This window comes from Cygnus olor, chromosome 16, assembly GCF_009769625.2.
Source record: "Cygnus olor isolate bCygOlo1 chromosome 16, bCygOlo1.pri.v2, whole genome shotgun sequence".
NCBI classification, from domain to species: domain Eukaryota; kingdom Metazoa; phylum Chordata; class Aves; order Anseriformes; family Anatidae; genus Cygnus; species Cygnus olor.
Window position 1 is genome coordinate 15651029 of NC_049184.1, and position 21710 is coordinate 15672738.

Consider the following 21710-nt stretch of genomic DNA (forward strand, 5'->3'; position numbering starts at 1 on the left):
CCCAGCTGCAGGACCGGCGTGACCCAGCTCCGGCTGTTCCTGGGAGGCAGGGAAGGCTCTCAGCCAGCGCAGGGTCACCAGCTGACGCCAGCCCTGACGGCTGCATCAAAGACAAGTGACCGGACACGCTCGGGGACACAAGAGCTAAAAACGGGGGGCGCAGCGAGAAGCGTCAATTTGCAGATGAGGACCCTGGGTGCAGGGGTTTGGCCGCAAGCAATGAGGCTCCCAGCGGGAGCTTGTCCCCCGGGACCTTCCCCACCGCCGGGCTCACCACCCGCGCTCTGCCTCTGCCCCAGCGTCCTGGTGCTGTCCCAGGGCCCCCCAGAGCAGCTCCACAGCCAGGGCGTCCCCCACCCACCGGGGGCTGCCAGCACCCCAACACGCTGCCCCCCCCCAGGGCACGCCGCCTCCCGGCACGATGTCTGGGAGCCTCGGGGAGACAAAAGGGGACGCGGAGAGCAGAGGGGGTGATTTTGCAGAAAAGTAAAAATAAAAATGCAGGAATGATGACCTCGGGCAGAGCCAGGGCTGGGGAGGGGGGGTCTGAATGGTGGCTCTGTGCCGCCGGAGGGGCAGGGCGAGAGGCCACATGCAGCCTGCCCCAGCAGCTGCTCGGGCAAAACAGGAGGTGGAGAAAGGGAGCCGAAGAGGAGGGTGAGCTCATGGGGCCAGGGGTCCCGGGAGGCCCCCAGAAGCTCTGCCCTTTGCTGGGCAGGCCTGGCCCCTGCCCCCCTGCCCCCCCACCTGGCTGTCCCAGGGCAGCAGGAGGGTGCAGGGAGCTGCTCTGGGGGGTGCGGGGCAGACCCTGCCATGCTGGGGGCATTCACAGGGCGAGCACCCCAGAAAAGAGGAACCCACGGCCAGGCAGGGAGCTGCTGGCCTCAGGGACGCTGCAGGGCCCAGGGTGGGAGTCCCACCAGGGTGGGGGTCCCACCAGGCTTCACATCAGGCCGTCCTCTCCTGCTCGCCCCAGTTGCTGGTGCGGGACCCCTCAGCCACCCCCCGCCTGCGTGCAGCAGCTTTCAGAAGGCACAGAAGCCAAAGCGAGTTCTTGGGCTCGCTTCAGAGGTAACCAGGCAATTAGAGAAGGCCAGAGCATGATCTCATGCTCCCTCCTACCCCACGCTCAGGGAATCCGTAAAAAGGCTGAAGCAGAGTATGTGAACTAACGCAATTAAAGGAGCAATTGGCGGCTGGTGGGGAAGGGAGGAGCTGGCCCAGTGGGCCCCAATTGGCGTGAGGGTTCCTGGGCAGACAGCTGGGGCCGTGGGCCAGCTGTGTGCCAGTGTCGATGAAGCTGCGGCAGTGCCTGGGGGTCTGGAGCCGAGCAGGGGGCTGCAGGGGGCTGCAGCGGGCGCCCCGGCCCCGCTCCCCACGGCTGAGCCGCTGCCCGCACACAGCCGCTGGCGCCTGAGCCCTGCAGCACTCGTGATCTGCACTGGCGACAAAAGGGCCCTCGCTTGCTCCCGCGGAAATGGGAGGCAAACGCAGAAAGCCCTCCCTCGCGCCGTTCCTCCCTCCAAGCTCTCCAGCTGTACCTCCTCCCGCCTCGGCTTGTTTTCACAGCGTGTCCTTCGGCTGCTCGCTAATCCCTGGAGAAATCTTTGTTACCGAGACTGCCCCGGCAGCCCACGGCCCACGCTGCAGCCGGCCCAGCCATCCCCGGTCTCGTCTCCATCCCAGCCCTGGCCAGCCCTGAGCCTTTGCCTGCAAACACGAGGGTGGGCACGGCTTCAGCCTGAGCGGGGCGCAGAGGGCAGGTGGGCACCTGGTGCTGTGCCTGGGGGACTGGAGAGCTGTGCCAAACGGCCGTGCTTTGCACTGCGAGATACCGGACCTGAAGCTCTGGCTCTTGCACTGATTGGTTTTGTACGACTTCTGGTTGCCTAATCACCCGCTCTGCCCCCAGATAGGTACTTTCCATTGCTGAATCACCCCAAAGAGCTGTCAAAGGCACTTTGCTGCTGCTCTACCTTTGGGCCAATCCAGAAATAAAAACTCGGAGTGCTGCGAAGTGCTCTCTTTGGCAGACACCAGCCCGTATGTATTTAAAAAGGGGAAATCCACCACAATCAGGGTACGCCTGCACGTATGAACACTCGCGCACACGCGCTGTACGCATGCACGTGCACACGCAGAGACTTTTGCAGGTCCCTGGTGCTGGGAAGGACGGCGATGTGCAGCGGGACGCAGCCGGGCACGGGGCTGGCCGGGGGCTTTGCAGCCCCGCTGCCCCCCGAGCTGCGGCACGGAGCAGCCCCGGGCAGCGCGGCCCCGCAGTGGGGGCTCGGTGGGGGGGGGGGAGCGGAGCGGGTGGGAGCGTGGCCCCCGTGGGCACCTTTGCTCGTCGGGGCTGGCACCGGGACAGCTCCGCACCGGGACTGTGGGCGTCCCACGGCCACCCCAGGGCCACCCCACTCGGCACCCCGTGGCCGGGCAGCGCTGGCAGCCGGAGCCACCGAGCCCGAGCGCCGCGTCCCACGGGCAGCCCCTGCTGCGCCCCCCTTCCTTTCCTTTCCTTCCTTTCCTTTCCTTTCCTTTCCTTTCCTTTCCTTTCCTTTCCTTTCCTTTCCTTTCCTTTCCTTTCCTTTCCTTTCCTTTCCTTTCCTTTCCTTTCCTTTCCTTTCCTTGCCTTGCCTTGCCTTGCCTTGCCTTGCCTTGCCTTGCCTTGCCTTGCCTTGCCTTGCCTTCCCTTCCCTCCCCTCTCCTCCGCTCCCCTCCCTCTCCTCCCCTCCGCCCTCCCCTCCCCTCCCCCGCCAGCGGGGCTCGCTCTTTTTCTTCTTCTTTTCTTTCTTTCTGTTTTTTTCCCACATTGACGCGGCCGGTGGGAGGGAGCCTGCCCGGCCGACGGCCCGGGCGCGCCGATGGGGCCGGGGGTGGCGGCAGCCCCGCAGCGCCCGCGGGGCACCGGGACCTCGTCGCGGGGCACCGGGACCTCGTCGAGGAGCCACCAGCCGGGGAGAAGCCGCAGCGGAGCGGCGGAGCGCGGCGGGACAGCCGCGGGCAATAAGGCAGCGCTCGGGCCCCGAGGAAGGAAGAGGGAAGGGACAGTTATTGCCGCGGTCTCCCCCGGGCCCTCTGCCACTTCCCATTAAGCATGGTAATGCCTTCTGCTTTCCTATCCTTTACGCTGCCGCTGCCCCGAGCACCTGCTGCCCGCGCCCCGCGCGCCCGAGCACGAGGCTGGCACCGAGCGCGGAGGCGTCGGGTGGCAGCGGGCTCGAGGCGAGGCGTGCGCGGGGCCCGAGGGCTTCAACGTCCCCGCAAAACTTGGGGTGCAACAAGTGGGTGCCGCTGCCCGAGCCGTGCCGGCCTGGTGGGCACAGGGACGTGCGGCACATGCCCCCCGCGCCGTCCGTCCGTCCGTCGCCGCAGCCGCACGCGCCGTTGCCTTGGGCTCCCGGGCGATGCTGCGCTGAGCGCTGGCCTGCGGCTCCTCCGTGCCGGGCTGTGGGTGAGCGTTTGCATCCTGCCCTGCCAAACTCGCTGATGGGGAGCTGCGGAAGAGGGAGAGGAGTTGTTATTCGCTGCCAGCCCTGGTGTTCAAAGCTCGCTCCCTCCTGAGCTGGGGAGAGGAGAGGGAGCGGAGTCACCCTGTGGCTTTGGGTATGAGTTAAGCACCTTTCCTGCACCAAAACACCAAAGCCCAGCTCGCCGCGTTGGTATAAACCACTTCTGAAAAATATGGGTATTTGGGGAGAAATATCCATCTCTATTTAACAGCACTTTGGCTTATTAAAATGGAAATAGCTTCGCAAATGTAAATCTCCTTATGCTCCCTCATGCCTTTTGTTTCATTTCTGCACTCCCGTGCAGCTGGTGGAGGGAAGTGGGCTAATTGGTTCCTTTTTGATTTCTAATCACTCCCTGGCCAGGCTCGCCTCAGCCTCTCGCACGAACACAAAGCTGCTGCGCCGTGGTTACCCCAAAATCCTCTCGCAGTGATGAAGTGCTTTGTGACACTTAACAAAAACATTTCTAGGCATTCGAGGCCAAAATATTCCTCAGCGCAACCCAGGCTGTATCTGGTGCCTCCATCAGTCAATACTTTTCTCCTGGCTTTGGCTGACACCGTCCCTGCTGCTTTAGGAGGTTCTGCGCGTTTTTATCCCATTTGCAGGAAAGTGGCTCTGTTTATTCAGTGGATCCATCCCGTAGCAATCCACCTTGGGGCTGGGTTTTGTTGAGGGCGATGAGAGTGCCCCCCCTTGCAGCGGGGCTGTCCCCGCTCTGACGCCCCACTTTACCCTGGCTGCGGGTCCACCAGTGACCCCCACTCTCCACTGGCTCGGCACCTTCCCCGCAGCGAGTGGCAGCCAGGCAGGACGGGGAGGGCAGCGTGGGTCTCAGGGGACGGCACTGGGGTGTCAGTGGGTTTGGGACAGGGCTGCTGGCAGCGTGCACGCCCTCGCCCCTCCGGACCACAGCCTGCACCCCCCGCCCCTCAGAGACCCCCCCGCGGCTGCGGGGGGAACGGCCGGGCTGGGGGCTGCCCGTGGCACGGAGCAGCCCCGTGGCTGAGCGGGACCAGGCTTCTCTTTCTGATTTCTTTTGCTTTTTCATCAGTGCCAAATGAGCTTGGCCAGGGAGATTTGGTTTGGTTTCAGAAGCGCTGGTTTTGGGACGTGCCAGGGCTGTGCAGGGCTGGCCCATCCCTGGCCCCGCTCTGCGCCGCCACAGCGGGACGGGAAGGAGCCGAGCTCGGGGTGTTGGGGCAGGAGGCCCCCTGGCCGAGGTCCCCCAGGAAGGGATGTCGTGCAGGCAGCCCAAGCGTGAGAAAAGTGGCGTTCAATGGCACGTGCTAGGGGAAATCCGCAGGGAGCGCACATGCAGACCACGCAGTGAGCAGGGCCTCGCTTTCCTCCCTCTCTGCCCAGGCCCCGCAGCTTCTCCTTCCAGGCCCGACGGCGGCAGATTTCTGGGTACAGACACAGAAAATGTCAAGAAGAATTAACCAAAGCGTGACTGCAAAGTGCTTTAGCTAAAGCACATTAAAGCTAATTAAGCTGCATTAACCTAGGCTACGTTGTCTCTGGGTGGGCTCCCAGACCCGCCGTTGGCTGCCCAAAGCCCATTCCCAACTCCGGCTCGTGCCCAGCCCCACGGTGCCATGGAGCACGCCTTCTCTGTGCACTGCAGGGCCAAGGACGAGCTGCAGCTGGCCAGGGAGGGGATCTGCCCTGCTGCCAGCCACCGGGAAACATGCTGGTCCTGGGGGCACTGGGATCTCCCCACTCTTACACCTGGAGCCCAGCCCCGGGTCAGGGGCTCAGCTTCACCATCGGCTGAGCCTGATGCCAGAGCCTGGGTAGCTGGGCTGGGCAGGGCCACACGCGGCGCTGGACACACAGAAGGAGCAGGGGAAGCGCCCAGAGGCAGAGGGCAGAGGACAGACCCCCCCAAAACAGGCTGGCCGGCCCCTATCCCGCACAGAAAGGCATAGCTCGCCCACCCGCCGGCCAGGATCGAGCCCCCACCAGCCTTGTCTTGGTGCTTCTTGGAGCCTCTCCGGCAGAAATACCCCCAAACGAGCTGGTGACATCGACATCTCTGTCATCCTTGCTCACTGGCACGGCGTTCTTTTCTGCAGCCATGTTTATATTCACCCTTGCGCTCTCTGTGGTGCAGCTGAGATTTAATATGAATGCTCTGAATGCTTCCTTCCATGTACCATTGCGTCCGTGAGCTCTGTGTAACTAATGTCTTCTGCAAAGCTGGGAGAGCAAACTCAGGCGATCTTACGCACGGCACAAAACCTGGCGTTCTTGACCCAGTCTGGAAGTCTTTGGCAGGATGGGGCTCTAACCCAGCAGAGCACTTCCCAGAAAACACTCTGGTGATTAACTTTGAGTTCATCGTGTCCAACAACGGGTCTGAACCGAAACACTCCATCCATCTTCAGATGTTTGTCCTTTCTCCATCTCCCTCCGGCCACTGCATTCCTACAAGTTGCTGAGTGCGGCACATCTCCGGGGCTCAGCTTAACCCCTCGGCTGCTGCGCGGCCGGCTGTCTGAGCAGGGCAGCGGGCTGCGCTCGGGGCTTCTCTCAGGCTCATTAAACCACAGCCAAACCCACAGAGCTCCAGGAGCTTGTGCCCCCAGCTCTGCGGTGCTCTGTGCGCTGTGCCCGCTTTCTCCCCAGCTCCCAGCACAGGAAGGGTTTGAGCCTCAAGCTCAGCCACGCTGCAGGTGGATGTGGCATGGGATGGTGGCACAGGCTCCGAGGGGTGACGGCATCCCACCCCGGGGCCGCTCTCCCCACCAGCGACATTTTCCTCCCGCAGGACGCGCAGTCCCTGGACGCAGCGGTGCAGGGCGCCCTCCGTGCCCTCTACCCGCCCTTCGAAGCCACGGCCCCGACGGTGCTGGGCCAGGTCTTCCGCCTGCTGGAGACCAGCTACCGCGGGGATGGGCTCTGCTGCCTGCTGGAGTTCCTCATCCCAGCCAAGCGCCTCTTCGAGCACGTGCGGCAGGCGGCCTGTGTAAGCTCGTGCACCGCCCCACGCCTCGCTTCCATGCCCAGTTTTGCCCTCATGCATGATGCCCTGTGGGGCCGGGCCCTGCCCCGAGCTGTGCCTCCCCGTCTGCACATCCCCATCCCTGCCCCTGTGCCCTCCCCACAGAGCGGGCGCTGTGGTGTGCCTGGCACGGACCCCAGCACGCACCGTCCCCCTGACACTGGAAGGTGGCCCTCCAGCACTGCCTCGCCCCATTAGCGTGGGGGGAGCGCGCAGCACCCCTCGGAACGGCCACAGGCTGAGCATTGATGGGTGGGCTCCGCTCAGGGGCATCCTGGTGGGTCTGTGGGTTCTTCAGTCTCCATCCCAGGAAGAGCACGCGGGGCCCAGCTGGGAGGGCATGGGAGCAGGCGGAGGCTCTTGCTGATGCCCTGTGTTCTTCCTCCCTCCCAGGCTCCCTACTTTAACTGCATCTTTCTCCATGAAGGCTGGCCCTTGTGTCTGCACGAGAAAGTGGTCGTCCACCTCGCGCCGCTCAACCCCCTCCTGCTGCGCTCCGGGGACTTCTACCTGCAAGCGGAGCCGTGCGAGGAGCACTCGGCGCGCATCACCGTCAAGCACCTCTCGCAGGACCTGCGCAGCGTGGAGGAGACGCCCATCCCCGAGGCCACCTACGCGCTGCTCTTCACCAACGAGTGGCTGGAGGAAATTAATTGCGACCATGCCGGGCCCCCCCTGCACACCTGCCTGGTGGCCACTGAGAATGGCATCGCCCCGCTGCCGTGGAGCAAGATCGCCACGCCAGAGTTCATTGACAAGCCCAAGGCTGGACCTGACACCGTGCCCACGGGTGCCCCAGATGTCCCAGCTCCTGAGCCTGCAGCAGCAATCACACCCGTGCCCTGCGGCACAGCAGGCACCCCCGAGCCCTACAGCAACATCACAGGCACCATCCCAAGCTGCAAGGACGCCTCCTGGAAGTCAAACCAGGGGAGATATCCGGGGCTGATCAAGGTGGACCAAGCTGGTTCGCGGCATACGCCAGCCACGCTGGCTGTGCCCAGCCTCCAGGAGATCGTCAGCCAGAACCTGGAGGGGGAGTACGTGGACCTGCTGGACCTCTCCCAGGAGAAGCTGGACCTCCTGGCCAGGTCCCTGCCGCCCGCCCACCCAGTGGGGCAGGGGGCTGCGGCGGTGCTGCCCTGGGCGAGCGGAGGCCCAGGGGTGGGCTCCTGGCCCCGTGGGGGGGGGCCGAGCTCGCAGGAGGGTCCCTGCAGCCCATGCCAGAAGAGGAGGCTGAGCGGGGAGCCGGGGCTGCACGGCCCACGGTGCCGCCACCGCGACTCCTACCTGGCCGCCCTGCAGAACCCGGTGAGCTTCGGCCCCGGGCTGATGGCAGCCATCCTGGAGGAGCCGGACAGCCCCGTGCCCCCTGCTGCCCCATGTAAGACCCCCGCACCAAGTGGCAGCAGGGCTGGCCACCCCAGCAGCCCCCCGCTGCTCACCCACCGCCCCCGCGGGGCCAGTCCAGGGGTGACAGGGGGGGAGGCGGCAGGGCCGGGCAGCCCCCGGCTCCCCCCGGCCCCTGCTCGCTCAGAGGCGGCAGGCTCTGGCCACAAGTTCTCCTTCCTGAAGGGCCCGCGGCTGGGGACAGCACCCGGGGACGGCTCCACCAGCCAGCACGAAGGGGGCTGGAAGAAGGTGTCAGCCATTTACTCGCCCAGGATGGGCAGGGCCAAGCCAGCTGGGAAAGGTGACGACCGAGCGGGACGGCGGGCTGCGCAGAGGGGTTGCATCTCATTGCCCCACTGCACTTTGCCAGCTCCTCTCCTCTCTTCCCACGGGCAGGTACGGATGCAGCGGCTGCAGCCCCCACGGAGGACGGGCCCCTGCAGAGCATGGGCAGCCAGAACGGCCCCTCGGTGCCACGGAGCCGGCAGCCACCAGCCTGGCAGGAGCTGCACACCGGGCTCCTGCGCTCCGGCATCATCTGCCTGCCAGGTACCGCCAGCCGCGGGGGCTGGAGGGGACTTTCTGCTGGAGAGGGGGTCTGGAGGGAGGTCTCAGGGCTTTGCTAGAGTCCAGAAAGCCCCCAGGTGGAAAATTTCCCTTCAGCTGGGAAAAAAATAAAATAAAATAAAATAAAAAGACGTTAAAAAGGCAGTCTGCTCTGAGCAGCTGACACTGTGCTCAGCTGCACGGAGCCCTCCCACACCATTCCTCAGAAATGAAGCTTTTCAGCTTTTAGCTGCCAAATGCCAAATGTTTGGATTCTTCCTTTTCCCAAGAGCTGGAATACTCTGGCAAAACCGTCTTTTTTTTTTTTTTTAAGGAAAACCATCCCCAGCAGCTCAGCCCTGGAAATGCCAGGGCTGGTTCTGGTGCGAGAGCCCTCGCGGGCTGGCATGGCTCTCGCTGCCCCTGCTGAAGGGCTGGGAGGGAGCTGGAGCCAGGCAGCCACCGCACCGGCTGCGGGAGCCCCTCGGTGCCGACCGGGCAGAGCTGTCTCGGTGTGGGCTGTGCACCCACGGAGGGGGTCACTCACCCGCCTTCCCCCGCAGGTGGCACGGACAAGCTGGGCAGGGCCCTCCTGCAGGTGACCACCAGCGGCAGCGCCTGGGGGGCCGCCTGGTGCTCTGCTGCTGAGCTGGCGAGGCTCCTCCTCTGCCTCTGCTCCCTCCCCAGGTAAGGGCCGCGCGGACCTGATGGGAGCCTCCTGGTTGCTTCCTGGCTCGGGGGCTGCAGCAGCCCCAGGACGCAGCTGGGACAGGTGCCCTGTGTCCTGCATGCTCTGCTTTGGGCACACCCTGCACACACTCATTGGGCACATCCTGCACACTCATCATCGTGTCCTCAGTCCCCACCACAGTCCCCCTGGGGCAGGGGTGAGGACCCTGTGTCCCTGCCGAGGGCTGGCGGTGCTGGCCATCCCGCGCTGCCCCGGGCTGGGGCTCAGCCGCAGGGATGAGGCCATGGCCCCCGTGCTGCTGTTCCTCCGGGGGATGTGCTGCCATGTTTCCAGTGGGTCTAGTCCAAGGGGAACACCCACTGCCGACCAGCAGAATTTGCCCCCTTGTCACTGTGCTTTATTTCCCTGGGCTAGGAAGGATGCGAAGGACAGCGGGCTGACAGCCGTGGTGGACGCCAGGAGGCAGCCTCCCTCCCCGGCTCTGTTCTCTGCTCTCCGCTCCATCCAGGTACGTGGGGCCGAGTGCTCGGTGGCAGGTAAATGCTGGGAGGCCCTGTCCCTCGGGGGCCAAGGTGCCAGCCCTCCTATGATGGGATCCTGAGAGCCACATACAGACCCTCCAGCTCAGAGCAGCTTTGCTGGCAGCCCGTCCCTGGGATGCCCGAGGTCGTGCTTTTATCTCACTCACAGATTTTCACCTGTAAGCGCCATGGTGCGGGCTTACTGGGACAGATCTCAGCTGCCTGCTGCTGCATCACAATATATTTATCTAGAAAAACCACATCTCTCTTGCTGCTTTCTCCCCAACAGACATTCTCATCTCCTGCCAGGCTGGCGACACTTAAACAACCGCCCCTTTGTTCCCAAAGTTGCCGTTAAGTCTCTAATTTCTGGGCACGTCCACAGCAGCGCGGACAGTCCCCGACCAGGACAGAGTCCCCTGCTCCCAAAGAGAGCCCACACCAGGCACTTGCGTCTCTGTGACCCCAGAAATGCCAGCCCCGCTGCCCCAGCCGTTCAGGACCAAAGGTCCCTCCTCAGCCCTGGCAGGATCCATCCTCTGTGCCCGCACAGAGAAGCATCACTGGTGCTAGGGAGGGACTTGCTGGCTGGTTCCTTTCCATGGGTCCTTTCTGCCAGGGAAGCTGCCGTGCTGGCTGGGGACAGGGCCGTGCCCTGAGCAATTGGTTGCCATTCCACGTGCCAGCGAGCCCGGGAGCCTTTTCCTTTGTTTCCCCATGGCTTCAGCAGACCTGGGCCCTGGCATCGCCATGGGCAGCCCGCGGGCAGCGTGCTGGGGTTTGCCCCAGGTGACTCTTCCCTGCCTCCGCAGAGCGTCTCGCCAGGCTGCATCCACAGCGTGCTGCTGCTGGCCGACAAGGAGCTGGGTGCCCACCGCGAGAGGCTGCCCGGCATGCAGGTGAGGGCCACCCGTCCCCATCCCGTCCCTGTCCCCTCCTCAGGGTCCCCCTGCTTGGGGACCCCAGGCAGGTCCCCACCACTCCGGGACTGCTGCCCTTGGGTCTGCCGGGCAGCGCTAGCAGGTGCTTCCCCAATCACTGCCACTGGCCGGACACAGGTGTCAGGATAATAAATCTAAGCTTGTCAGGGCTTATTCTTCTTCTAGTGCTGCTCTGTTTAATTAATATAATGTGAAATATTAATGAGCTTGATTACCTAGCATGGCTGTCCTGGCAGATTATTGCAGTCCTGGTGATCTCCCGTGCATCCAAACGCGGCGGAGCTGCAGGGAGATGCAGCCGGAGCTGCTGCTCGGCGTGCTCAGCCCCGCGGGAGCACCGAGCTCATGGCTTCGGCCTCCAGCTCCATGCTGTCCCTGGGGATTCTCAGGGGAAGGACCCAGCATGGTCCTGCGGCACTCACGAGCTTCCTGCCCCGCAGGTGGAGACCCTGACGTCGCTGAAGGCCCTGGGCCGCTACGTCGACAGCTCCCAGGTGACAGCGGAGCTGGACGGCACCTTCCCCTACTGCCACGGCGAGTGGGTTCAGTTCTTCCAGGTGTCTGTGATCACGCCGTCAGCTGTCTCCTCACCTTCCCGCGGTGCCCCTCTGTCCCCGAGGCTCAAAGCACGGAGCAGCTTTTGTGTCTCACGGGCATCCCCAGGAAAGCAATAGGAAAGCTTGCTTTTGGCTTCGCACCCACATCCACCTCCACTCCCTTCCTCGCTGGCCTTCATGCAGTGTCCCCAAAATATTCCCCACTGGCCTGGTAGTGCCGGTCCTCCTCCTTCTGCACCTCCTCCTCCTCCCTGCAGCCTCTGCTCCTGTCCCACCACCCGTGCAGCCGCCCGGCCCCGCTCACCCCGGTGCTTCCCCCCGCAGAAGCTGCATCCCTTCGCGGCCAGCCTCAGGCGGGCGTCGGAGCTGCTGCAGAGCTGCATCCAGGAGCTGCGGAGCGCCGACGGCCTGGCGGGGATGCAGGTACCGGGGCTGTCCCCATCCCTCTTCCCTCATGGCACAGCCCCGAGCTGCCCATCCCGAGGCCCCAGCTGAGGCCCATGTCCGTCCCTTGGCAGGATGCGGCCGTGTGCATCGGGCGGCACCAGGAGCTGATGCGCAGGGTGCTGAGCGACCCGCAGCTGGTCCTCCTGCAGCGCGAGGGGGGGGCCGTGCTGGCACGGCTGCGGAGGGAGGCCGCCCGGCTCAGCACCTCGCCCCACGTCAGGTAGGAGCGGGGCGGTTGCGATGGCGAGGGGGGGGACTGGGACCCGCGGCCGGCAGAGCCACCTCCCCGGGGACAGCCCGGGCTCCACCAGCCCCAGCATCTTCCCAGCGCGTCCCAGCGCTGGCTCCGTGCCCGCTCCTGCCCCGCAACCTCCCTGCAGCCTGCAGCTGGACGGCACTTTGTAGGATTTCCGCCGTCATCCCACGGCCGTGGGACCGGGCTCTGGGCTGTTCGACGACGCCTGCAGCGAGCCCCGCGGGCTGGTCTCAGACAAAGCCGCTAGATGGGGCCAGGCCCCGGCGGTGCCGCACGTGTGCATGGTGCTGCACACATGCAGCAGTGCCGTGTCCAGGAATGCTGGTCTCGCTCGGCGGCGCACGCACGCCTGCAGCACTGATCCCACTGCTGCCGCCTGCTCCCTTCCCTCGGCTGGGCCGGGCAGCCCCGCAGCAAACCCCGTCCCGTCGCCTGACGCCGTCAGCCCCGTTCGCCCCGCGGGACGGGGAGCTCAGGACACGGCAGTGCCCCTCGTGCTCCCCTGCGGCACGCGCGGTGATGGGGCTGGCGCGTGTTGCCCACTGCCCAGTGCGCCCCCAGCCTGGGAATGCCTTTGTGCGGGTCCCACACGTCACGGGTGGGCTGTGAGGGGGCTCAGGGTCGGGGTGAGGAGGCAGCTTGCCCGGCTCCTGCTGCGGGCACCCACTGGGCTCCCACCAGCCGCACGTGCTGCGTCGCTCCCCGGCTGCTCCACGGGTGCCGGCTGCCCAGGGCAGTGCAGGCAAAGGCTCCTGCCCAGCGAGAGCTGCCTCGGCCAGAGGCTTTGGGAGGCACGGAGCAGCCGAGGAGCCAGCGCTGTGCCTGGGGCACCCAGCCCTGCACCCTGCCACGGGGCAGGGGCAGCACCACCGCCCCCCACCCACCAACAGCCCCATCTCCCCATCTCCCCCCCCCAATCAGGGCCAGCATGGAGGCAGCCGAGGGGCTGTACAACCAGCTGGAGGAGGAGGTTCACGACCTGGTGTCGCAGTCCAACAGCTGCCTGGAGCGCCTGGAGTTCCTCCGAAAGGTCCGGGAGCTGGAGGCCGAGTTCGGCAAGGTGAGCGGAGCAGCCCCAGGAGCTGGCCGGAGCCAGAGCCCCCCCAGGCACAGCACATTAGAGCTGTCCAGCCAGGGGAATGCCACAGAGACATTTTCACATTTCCTCAGTTTGATGATGAAGGAAGTGCAGATAATAACAGGATTGCCTGAGCTTTGATTTTAATTGCGGGGCTGCCACGCATAACCAGTCTGTGAGCCGGGTGGTGCAGGGAAGGAAAGGGAGGTGCCAGGGGGGCCGGTCCCGCCTGACCCCCGCCCGTCTCCCCTGCAGCTCGGGCGCTGGCTGGACGGGGAGGGAGCGGCACGGCTGCAGGAGATGGGTGCTGAGGAGTGGAGCCCCGACAGCTTCGAGAAGTCCTTCGAGCGCTTTAACGAGTTCCTCCATCAGGCCACAGTATGTTCGGAGGGGGTTTCCATAGCACTTATCCATGGATCATTGCTACCAACAGTGCTGGTACCTGGCCCAGGTGCTCTGCCTGGCACTTGGCAGAAATCGGAACGTGCAATATTAGAAGTGTTCAAACATCATTGCAAAGTTTGATACACTGAGCCCAAGTCCTCCCACTCTTGCCAGCCCCTTTGCAGCCTCGCTGCCCTGGGGGTGCTGCCTGCTGCTCCCTGCTGTGGGTTGGGCTGAGGCTGCTGTTCCTGAACCCCGAAATCCTTCCTTCACAGCCCCCTCCCCTGCAGGGCCATGCTGCAGAGCCCACAAGTGCATCTGACAGTGATGTGGAGACAGATTTGTTCCTTGCATCCCCCGCAGTGTGAAGGCCCTTTGGGTACATGCACTGCATGGGGGAAGAAGCAAAGCGAATCTGCAGGGGCCAGGACGATCCACATTGTGCAAGGAGCCAAGCCAGGGCAAAGCAGAGATTTTGGGAATCCCCATTTTCTTTGCTGTTTCTCACATGCCCAGAACAGTTTTGGCACGAGCACTGAGCACGCAGCTTTGATGGCGGTGCTGTGACCCGCAGAGAATCTCACCCTGAGCAGCCAGGTCCTGGGCAGCAGGTCAGCGCTGTGCTGCGAGTGGGCACCGTGCTTCCTTCCTTCCTTCCTACCACCCCGCAGGCTCAGTACCGGCACGGCCTGGCTCTGTGTCAGGAAGCGGCTGAGGTCCAGGATTCGGTGTTCCCCGAGGCAGACCCCTTCCAGGTGGCTGCAGCCCTTTTCCAGACGAAGCTGGTGAGCTTCTACAGGCACGTGGAGCGGCGGCAGGCAGAGCTGGAGATGCTGCGCGAGCTCTGCAGGTTCTCCAGCAAGGTGGGTGCATGGCTCCTCTCAGGGACCAGGCATGGGTGGGCAGCAGAACACCAGCGGCTCTCGTCTTGTTTCCTAGATCACGTGGCTGAACGTGGGCTGCAGGCAGTGCTCAGCACGGGTGAAGCATGGGGGGAGCCCAGCAGGGTGCCCGGAGGCTCTGCAGTGCCTGGAGAGCTCCTTCCAGAAGCTGTCGGTGGAGTTCTCCATGGAGAAGCTGCAGGAGATGCAGGCGCAGGTGCGCAGGATGCAGAGCAGCAGCGGGCTGGGAGCCTGGACCGAGGCGTGGCACAAGTACCAGGAGACCCGGCAGATCCTCGAGGAGATGCTGGCAGAGCTGCGGGAGGCCTGGGGAGCACAGGCTGACGGGCAGGGGGGCGCCCCCGGCTCCTCGGGGTCTGCAGCCCCAGCCCACCCAGCAGCTCCCAGCCCTGAGCGAGCTGCGGCCGAGGGAGCGGCGCAGGACTCGGGGCAGCCCACAGCCAGCAGCGCTCCTAGCCCTGCTGTGGGCACGGAGCCAGGTGAAGCCACCTGCTCAATGCCGAAATCCCCGCAGCCACACTGCGAGGGGGTGCAGGAGGGCGAGCACACATCGCGGTGCCGTGGGGCAGCCGGCGGCTCCCTCCCAAAATGCGACAGCAGAGCCCGGCGGGGGACTGGAGGAAACCCGTCCCAGGAGCTCAGCCCACCCCGTCAGACGCATCCCTCCACGCCTCCTCCCCAGGCAGGTTTTCTGGGTGCTGCCCGCTTGTGTCCCCCCCTTCCAAGCAAGACCCTGGGGCATGGGACGGTGGCAGCCCCCAGCACGCGAGGCCAGCCGGCGGCTCAGAGGGCGGACACCACCCAGTACTTCCAGGTTTCCAGCCACAGCAGTTTCTCCTCCGAAGACTCAGACTCACAGACCTCCACCGAGGAAGCCCCAGCGGCGAGCCTGGCTGTGCCCCGGGACCTGCCGAGCCCCCGGCTGCCCACAGCCTCTGAAAAGCCCCCCCAGATTGTTTACCTGGAAAACCACTGCACCGAGGGGCTGGGTAAAGCAAACGCCAAGTAAAAGCGGTCCCTTTCCGTCCGGGCTGTCTCTGCCCGGCTGTGGATATCTCGATCCCTGACTGGGGCGTCCCCTGCTTGGAGCTGGGGCACTGGGACCCACTGCCCAACACTGAGTCTCAGATTCCTTCAATTTTTTTCAGTTTCTCAGCATTTAACACTCACCCCTCTGTGAAACAGCAGTAACCTGATTTACCAGAACTCACAAGATTAATCAATAATCCTCTAGCTGTGTAGCAATCATCATGTAAAGTGCATTTATCCGTGCAAGGGCCGGGTTTGCATCATGCCAGCAGCCCAGGTGCCCAGCAGCTGTGCCGGGGCACTGCGGGGGGGCCCGTGCCCAGAGCTGCCGTGCAACCCCCCATGTGCCACTGCTGCAGCCCAGTCCCAGCGACGACAACGGGCACTTCGTTTGTGGGCGTTCGTTAACACGCGACTAACTTCATTAATGGTAATAAACCTGCAGAGCAGTGCCCAGAGTGGTCGTTGTGGAGCACGTTGGGAAGCTGCACCCCACTGCCAGCCAGGCCACTCACCCGAGCTCCCCACCATGAAACCCAGCGTGCCGGTGCCCTGCAGCAGCTTGCAGAAGAGCCCTCTCCCTTTTTTTAAGGGTTGAGAGAAATGCCTCTGTCTGCAGCCTCAGCCCCGTCCCGCCCACTCCCCTGGTACGTGGGAGAGGTTGGTGTCATCCTGCTCAGCGGCCCCTTGCTGGGAGCGCGCTGCCCAAAGCCCCGGGGACCTGGCGGGGCCGGGCGCGACCCATTCCATCACCATCCCAGTCGGCCCTCGGGATCCCATCCTCAGCTGCACGGCTCGCGTCTCGCCTGCTGAGACGCCCTGCTGCGGGTGAGAGCAGGCAGGGACGGGCTGTCTGGGACGGCGACCCGCTGCCCACCCCCCGGCAGCCGCACCATGAGCTAATCGGGAGCCATCTGACAAAATGCGCTATTTCACGTCGCAGACAAGCACTGCCCTACTCCCAGCCGTCATGCGGGCACGGCTCGCAGTCCCACGCGGTGCTGCTCCGCAGCTTAAAGGGCACTTGCCCATCCCAGAGTTTGTAAGCATCAGTCATACCCCCTCCGGCCTTGTTTTTGCCAAATTCACCGAGACGAGCTTTTCTGACCTCGTCCCTTGGGGCAGGCCCGGCAGCCCCCCGCCCACGGGCAGTGCTCTGACCCTCTGGTGCTGGCACCCGCCGCCAGCCTGCCGCGTGCTGCCCTGCGCTCCTCTCGCAGTCCTGCTGGGTCCCCGCTCCTACTCGCAGTCCTTTTAAACCCCATCTGCTCCTGCTTAAATGCTAATTTCCCTAGTAGCACTTCTACCTCTGCCTTTCTGAAACCCAGATAGCTGAGGTCTGTCCCATTCCTTTTGGCTTAAAAGTAATTATCATGCAGAGATACCGGGTGATGTCTGCCTGACCCATTTTGGGTTAAACCCAGACAATTTTGCTCCATTTTCCAATTATCTCCATGTCCTGAATTTCACTGAGGTCACACCAGCCAGGCCACTTTTCTACTTCTTCGTATTATGATATTTACCCTTTCCCAATCATCTGGCCCTGGACCAGGTCTGAGGGCTTCAGAAAGCCCTTTACTTCAGAACTGACTCAGTGCATAAATGAGGGCACGGAGAGCAGCGGCTCTCACCGTGGGCTCTGCGAACTCTGCCACCACCTATGCTGTGAAATCCTACTCCGTGCCCTGCTTTACCCGCCTTGCACAAACACTGCATTTCCCTCAAGTGTTTCCTACGAGCAGCTGGCCAAGACTTTGTGGATGTGTGGGTGCCCGAGGGCAGAGCGGCCCCGGCCCCTTGCTCAGCTCCCGCAGGGGCAGCCCCGCACCCTGGGCTGCAGGACCCCGTGGGACCGGAGCGAGGCAGGGCAGCTGGCAGCTGCACCCAGCCAGCGGGATGCCCGGGGCCGCCCCTGCACCCTGCCCAGGCACACACGGCTCGTCCCTCCCGTGCCAGCCCCGTACGGGCGCTGCCCGACCACCAGGACTCCCTTCTGAAGACTCATCCTAACCAGGAGGGATCAGCTTGGCCCAGCATGGTCTGTTATCGAAAATGAACCACTGAGTACGTGAAATGAGAGCAGAGAAGAGGAATTAGAATATTATTACTGAAATGCTATAACGTGGAAGCATTTGGGCGATGCCATCCTTGCACATAGCCCCCTCGATGCTGCGCTGTCACACTGTGTCCCTGGGTAAGCGTCCTCCCTCCAGAGCAGGAGCTGCTTTTTATCACTTTTGCAATACTGCTGGAGTCACAGCCCTGCCAGGCTGTGAGGAGACAAAAATGCTAATCAATACTTTTGTCATTTTTAGGATTGATTATTCTAATTAATTCTGGGAGCCTTTCAGCCCGGCTGTGAACAGATAGATAGCTGTGGATACACGAGGTGGCAGCCGGATTGGGATCTCGTTTATCCCATCATACAATTCAAGAGATGAAATCTCTCTAGCGGCCACGAGTAAAACTCCTTATTGATTCTGAAGTGCTTTGCTTGTTTATAAGAATAACACCTACAGTGCTCCAGAAGATGCTTTATGCTTTGCTGTTTCCCTATGCCATTTCCAGTGGTTATATGAGGTCAGAGCACCGAAACAACCCAGACACATGAAGGGCAGAAATGATGAGGGACAGAGCCTTGGGCTTTATGACCCTCTTTTGGAAAGTCGCCTCTTTGCTTATCTGTAGCAAGCAATGTCTGTTTTAGCTTCCATGTTGAAAAGAAGAAGATGCTCACCATTTTTCATTTATTTTCCTTGTGTTTAAATAAATAGTTTCCTGGGAGCCCTTTGAAAAGGCACTAAAATCCATTCTGTTGTTCTTTATTATCATCACATGAGGAGCAAAGCCATTTTCTGCTTCTGAGCGTCCCTTAACCTTGCCTAGAGAGGTGCTGGTGCCCGGCCCCCAGTTTGGCAGCCAGAGCACGCACTTTACACCCATCATGCAGGCAACAGCCGGGCCTCACCTTTAAAATGAGCCTGTGGGGAAGGGAGGGAGAGCACAGGCTGCCCGAGGAACCAGAGGCAGGTCCAGGGAGTCCCCAGCCTGAGATGCAAGAAATGAGTGCAGGCAAAGCAAGTGGCGGAAGGCTGGGATTGGTGATGGGGACGGAAAGAGAAGAGTCGAGCTGGAGACCGAGAGGCACAAACCCTGCAGCAGGACGGGTGCTGGGGGTGATGCTGAGCCCCTGACTGCAGCATCAGGCCGGCACAGCCTGGCGATCGATGGCTGCATTGGGACAGAGCAGGCAGTGAGGGGGCTGCAGGGGGCACGTGGGGAGGTGGGGGGCTGACCGTGGCCAGCCCAGCACCTCGGGAACCCGGCAGCCAGGAACGTTTTCTACTTTGCCATTGTGAGGAGCAGCAGTGCGGCAGCGGTAGTGGGGATGTCTGCAGTGTCTTTTCGCGATTCCTCATATTAACATCCTAATTCCTCAATAAAGTGCTGGGGAGAATCAGAGAAGAAATAATTACCGACTTGAATAATAAATGCCTCACACCTGTGCCCATCTCCCCTCCCCGCTCCCCGCGCTTGGCCAGCGGAGCCGCCGCACGCCTCGCCCGCCGCACGCTCAGGGTCCCGCGGGCACCTCGCGCTCCCCTGGGGCTTTGGTTCCCAGGGATGGCAAGAGGCCAGCCAGGTTCCTCACCCCGTGCTCGCAGCCAGCGGTGCCCATCACAGAGCAGCGAGGAAGAGGAGGAGGATTTCAGCCTCACTGCAACATGGGGCGATCTGCCCCAAATTCCCTGCAATGCCCGGCGGAGGCGGGCTGCCCGGTGCGAGGCGTCCTCCCGCGCCCCGTGGGACGCACGGCACCTTTCTGACCGGCCTGCAGCAGGGAGGAGCGGCCGGTCTGGGTGGCCTTTTCCACTGCTCGGGAGTACAAGCTGTGCTCTGCCCTGGTGGGAAAAGCCTTTTTCTTCCTTCTCCACTCCTTCCTCTGCTAGGAAAATGTTGTGGGTTTTTTGGTTTTGTTTTTTAAGTTAGAGGGGAGCAGCATTTCCCATGGAGAAAGAGAATAATCTTCCAAAATGGGGTTAAAATCTCTTCTTCTGAATCAAACAAACAATGGCTTTCCTGTTTTTCTTTTTTTCCAAAAGAAAAGAATAATAAAAAAAATATATTTTGCAAATCCTGAGATTAACTGATAGCAGAACAGAGAATTTCCTGCTCCTAAGCAGAGGGAAAAAGTTTTCTCCTGATGCTCTCGCTGCCCTTGGCACCCCAGCCCTTCATGGGCACAGCTGGATGCATCCTACCAAAAAGTGTTTTTGCAACATTCTGCAAAAATTTTCTTAGCTATGCTGATCCTTCAGCGCCTGATTTATGACTCTGAGTCTGACCAATTAAGCTATAACCTTTCCAGAAAGGCAAGTGCAGGAGTTAATCAATGTCTCTTTCCCACCCATGAAATGGCAAAGCCATTTGTCAGGGAACGCAGGGGGTCCCTGTGGGGCCGCGCTCCCACGCGGGGCTCCTGGGGCTGCAGCGGCTTTGTCAGTCCATGAGCACTGCTCCCGGGAGGCCTTCTGAAAATGCTTCTTTTCCAAACCCAAAAAGCTAATAAATTTTACATGCAGAAGGAGACAAAAACAGCCTGGAGACAGAAATGGGTCACTTGGGTCAGACAAAGCAGCGGGGCAAGAACTCCCCGAGCCTGGCATCGGCTGCAGCAAGTGGCTTTTAGTAGAAAGCACCGCACATGGGACAGGAAAGGCTGTGCACAGGGCTGGGAGAGCCACCGGGTGGCCCTGCTCAATCCTCCCATCCCACGCCAGCCTCGCCCAGTGCTCAAGGACCCCCTGCTCCTCCTGGAGACCCGGCGGGATCCCCAGGGCAGGACCAGGAGCAGCCGCATGAGGAGCACGGATGCGCACACAGCAGGACCTGGGCGCGTGCCCCGGGTCAGCTTGTGTGCGTGTCGGTGTGCTCCGCGAGGGGCAGGGCTGGCTCGGTGTCCGCATGTGGTGGTGGCCAGAGCAGAGCCACGAGCTCCCTGCCCCGGCAGAGCAGGCAGCACCAGTGCCAGAGCTAAGCAGGGGGCTTGGTCTGCAGGTGGGGTCCTCCTCATCATCATCATCTTCCTTAATCACCATCATCATCATCGTTATCCTCCTCCTCCTCTTCCTCTTCATCCTCCTTCTCTCCACCCAGTTCTCATGATCCCGGCCTTGCAGACTGCGGGGGCGGGAGGGATGTTGAGTTATCAACCGCAGAGAGACAGAGGGAAGAGGAAGGAAGAAAGAGGCAGAGCAAGAGGCACCGGGGCTGGGAAGCTCTCCAGGCAGAGCTGCAGCTGTGCCCTTGTCCAGGGCTAGGAGAAAAGCACCAGCTGAGGCAAGGCAAAGGCTCAAGGACAACAGCTACAGGCACAAGCCCAAGCCCCTTCTGGACCAGGGCGCAGCTCGCTGGTGCCAGTGGAGCTGCTGCGGGCTCCATTCCTATCACAACAGCCTCTTGGCGCTAGGTAAGCTGCTAATGGCCAAAGGCATTTTGAAGCATGGGGGAAAAAAAAGAAAAAAAAAAAAAGAACAAAACTAGGACAAATAAATCCCAGAAAACAGGGCCATAGATGATTCCAAAGGGTTGAACACCAAGGCCCAAGCACAACTCAAGCCTGACCCCCGCCAACCCAGGGACTGAGGGACCGGTGGGAACCTGCATGTGATGGCCCTCGCCCAGGGCCCATGGCTGGGAGCTGCCCTGGACGGGGCGGATGGGGCAGAAGGCGCTGAGCCTGCCCCGGTCACCGTTTGCCACCAGAGACGTGAGCACGTCACCCGTCCTGCAGGGATCCTGCAGATTCGGGTGTTTAATTCTGGAAATTTGCACTCTGAGAGGTGCATGAGCATTGTTACAAATCAAAGCCATGAACGAGGCTGAGATACCATCTTGATTTCCTCATGAGGACACCCATCAAAATTTGCGTAGGTGTAGGATTACTGGGGAAATGCGCCTCAGTGACACAAAGGCCCTGTCGGGGAAGCAGGGTTGAGGTTTTTCCAGCAAGATGATTGGAAATTACATTTGAAGACTGGAATTCAACTCAGATCAGGGTGAAGCAGTTCAGTTTGCAAAAGGAATGCTGTGCCCCGCTCACGCTTCCTCCTGCCTGCGCAGCCCCGCTGCCCGGGGAGCCCCCGCTCCGCACCGCCGACACCCAGCCCATGCTGCCCACCCGGCCCCACACCCCGGTCCCAGCCCAGAGCTTGGATCTGGATAAATGGTGATGTGAAAGGTTGGCTTCTGCTTTTCTTAAACGGTAAACACAGGCTCGGCTTGAGAACAAAGGCTGTGAAATCATGAATTCCTCTTCATACTTCCCTCTACAAACATGGCACAGCGCTTTGCCCCCAGGTTTTCCAGACAAGCTGCTTATCATCTGCCTGCCTCATCACCTCTGAGGTTGATTCCACATTTTTGCTCTCGGCAATTCTCAGA

The 21710-nt window shown here is 62.1% G+C and overlaps 1 protein-coding gene and 1 long non-coding RNA gene across 4 annotated transcripts; one reads left to right on the forward strand and one right to left on the reverse strand.

Moving 5' to 3' along the window:
- The first annotated feature begins 2739 nt into the window (after window positions 1–2739).
- Window positions 2740–15718, forward strand: KIAA1755 (KIAA1755 ortholog). Of its 3 annotated transcripts, XM_040575925.1 has the most exons (15): window positions 2740–3103; window positions 6289–6486; window positions 6916–7833; window positions 8098–8215; window positions 8311–8463; window positions 9024–9147; window positions 9566–9659; window positions 10485–10571; window positions 11054–11170; window positions 11495–11593; window positions 11689–11837; window positions 12795–12933; window positions 13207–13329; window positions 14007–14198; window positions 14275–15718. In XM_040575925.1, exons 1-15 carry the CDS (start codon window positions 3101–3103, stop codon window positions 15244–15246), a joined length of 3486 nt encoding a protein of 1161 aa, XP_040431859.1. In that variant the 5' UTR covers window positions 2740–3100; the 3' UTR covers window positions 15247–15718. The 3 variants fall into 3 exon arrangements, with proteins under 3 accessions (XP_040431859.1, XP_040431857.1, XP_040431858.1); XM_040575923.1 differs by having other exon boundaries at window positions 6916–8215; XM_040575924.1 differs by having other exon boundaries at window positions 6916–8215; window positions 11054–11107.
- On the reverse strand, window positions 3693–6281 carry LOC121079068. The gene is made up of 2 exons (XR_005824852.1): window positions 5610–6281; window positions 3693–4921 (listed from the first exon to the last, which is right to left on the reverse strand). It is a non-coding gene; the product is annotated as an uncharacterized LOC121079068 (long non-coding RNA).
- Window positions 15719–21710: the final 5992 nt, after the last annotated feature.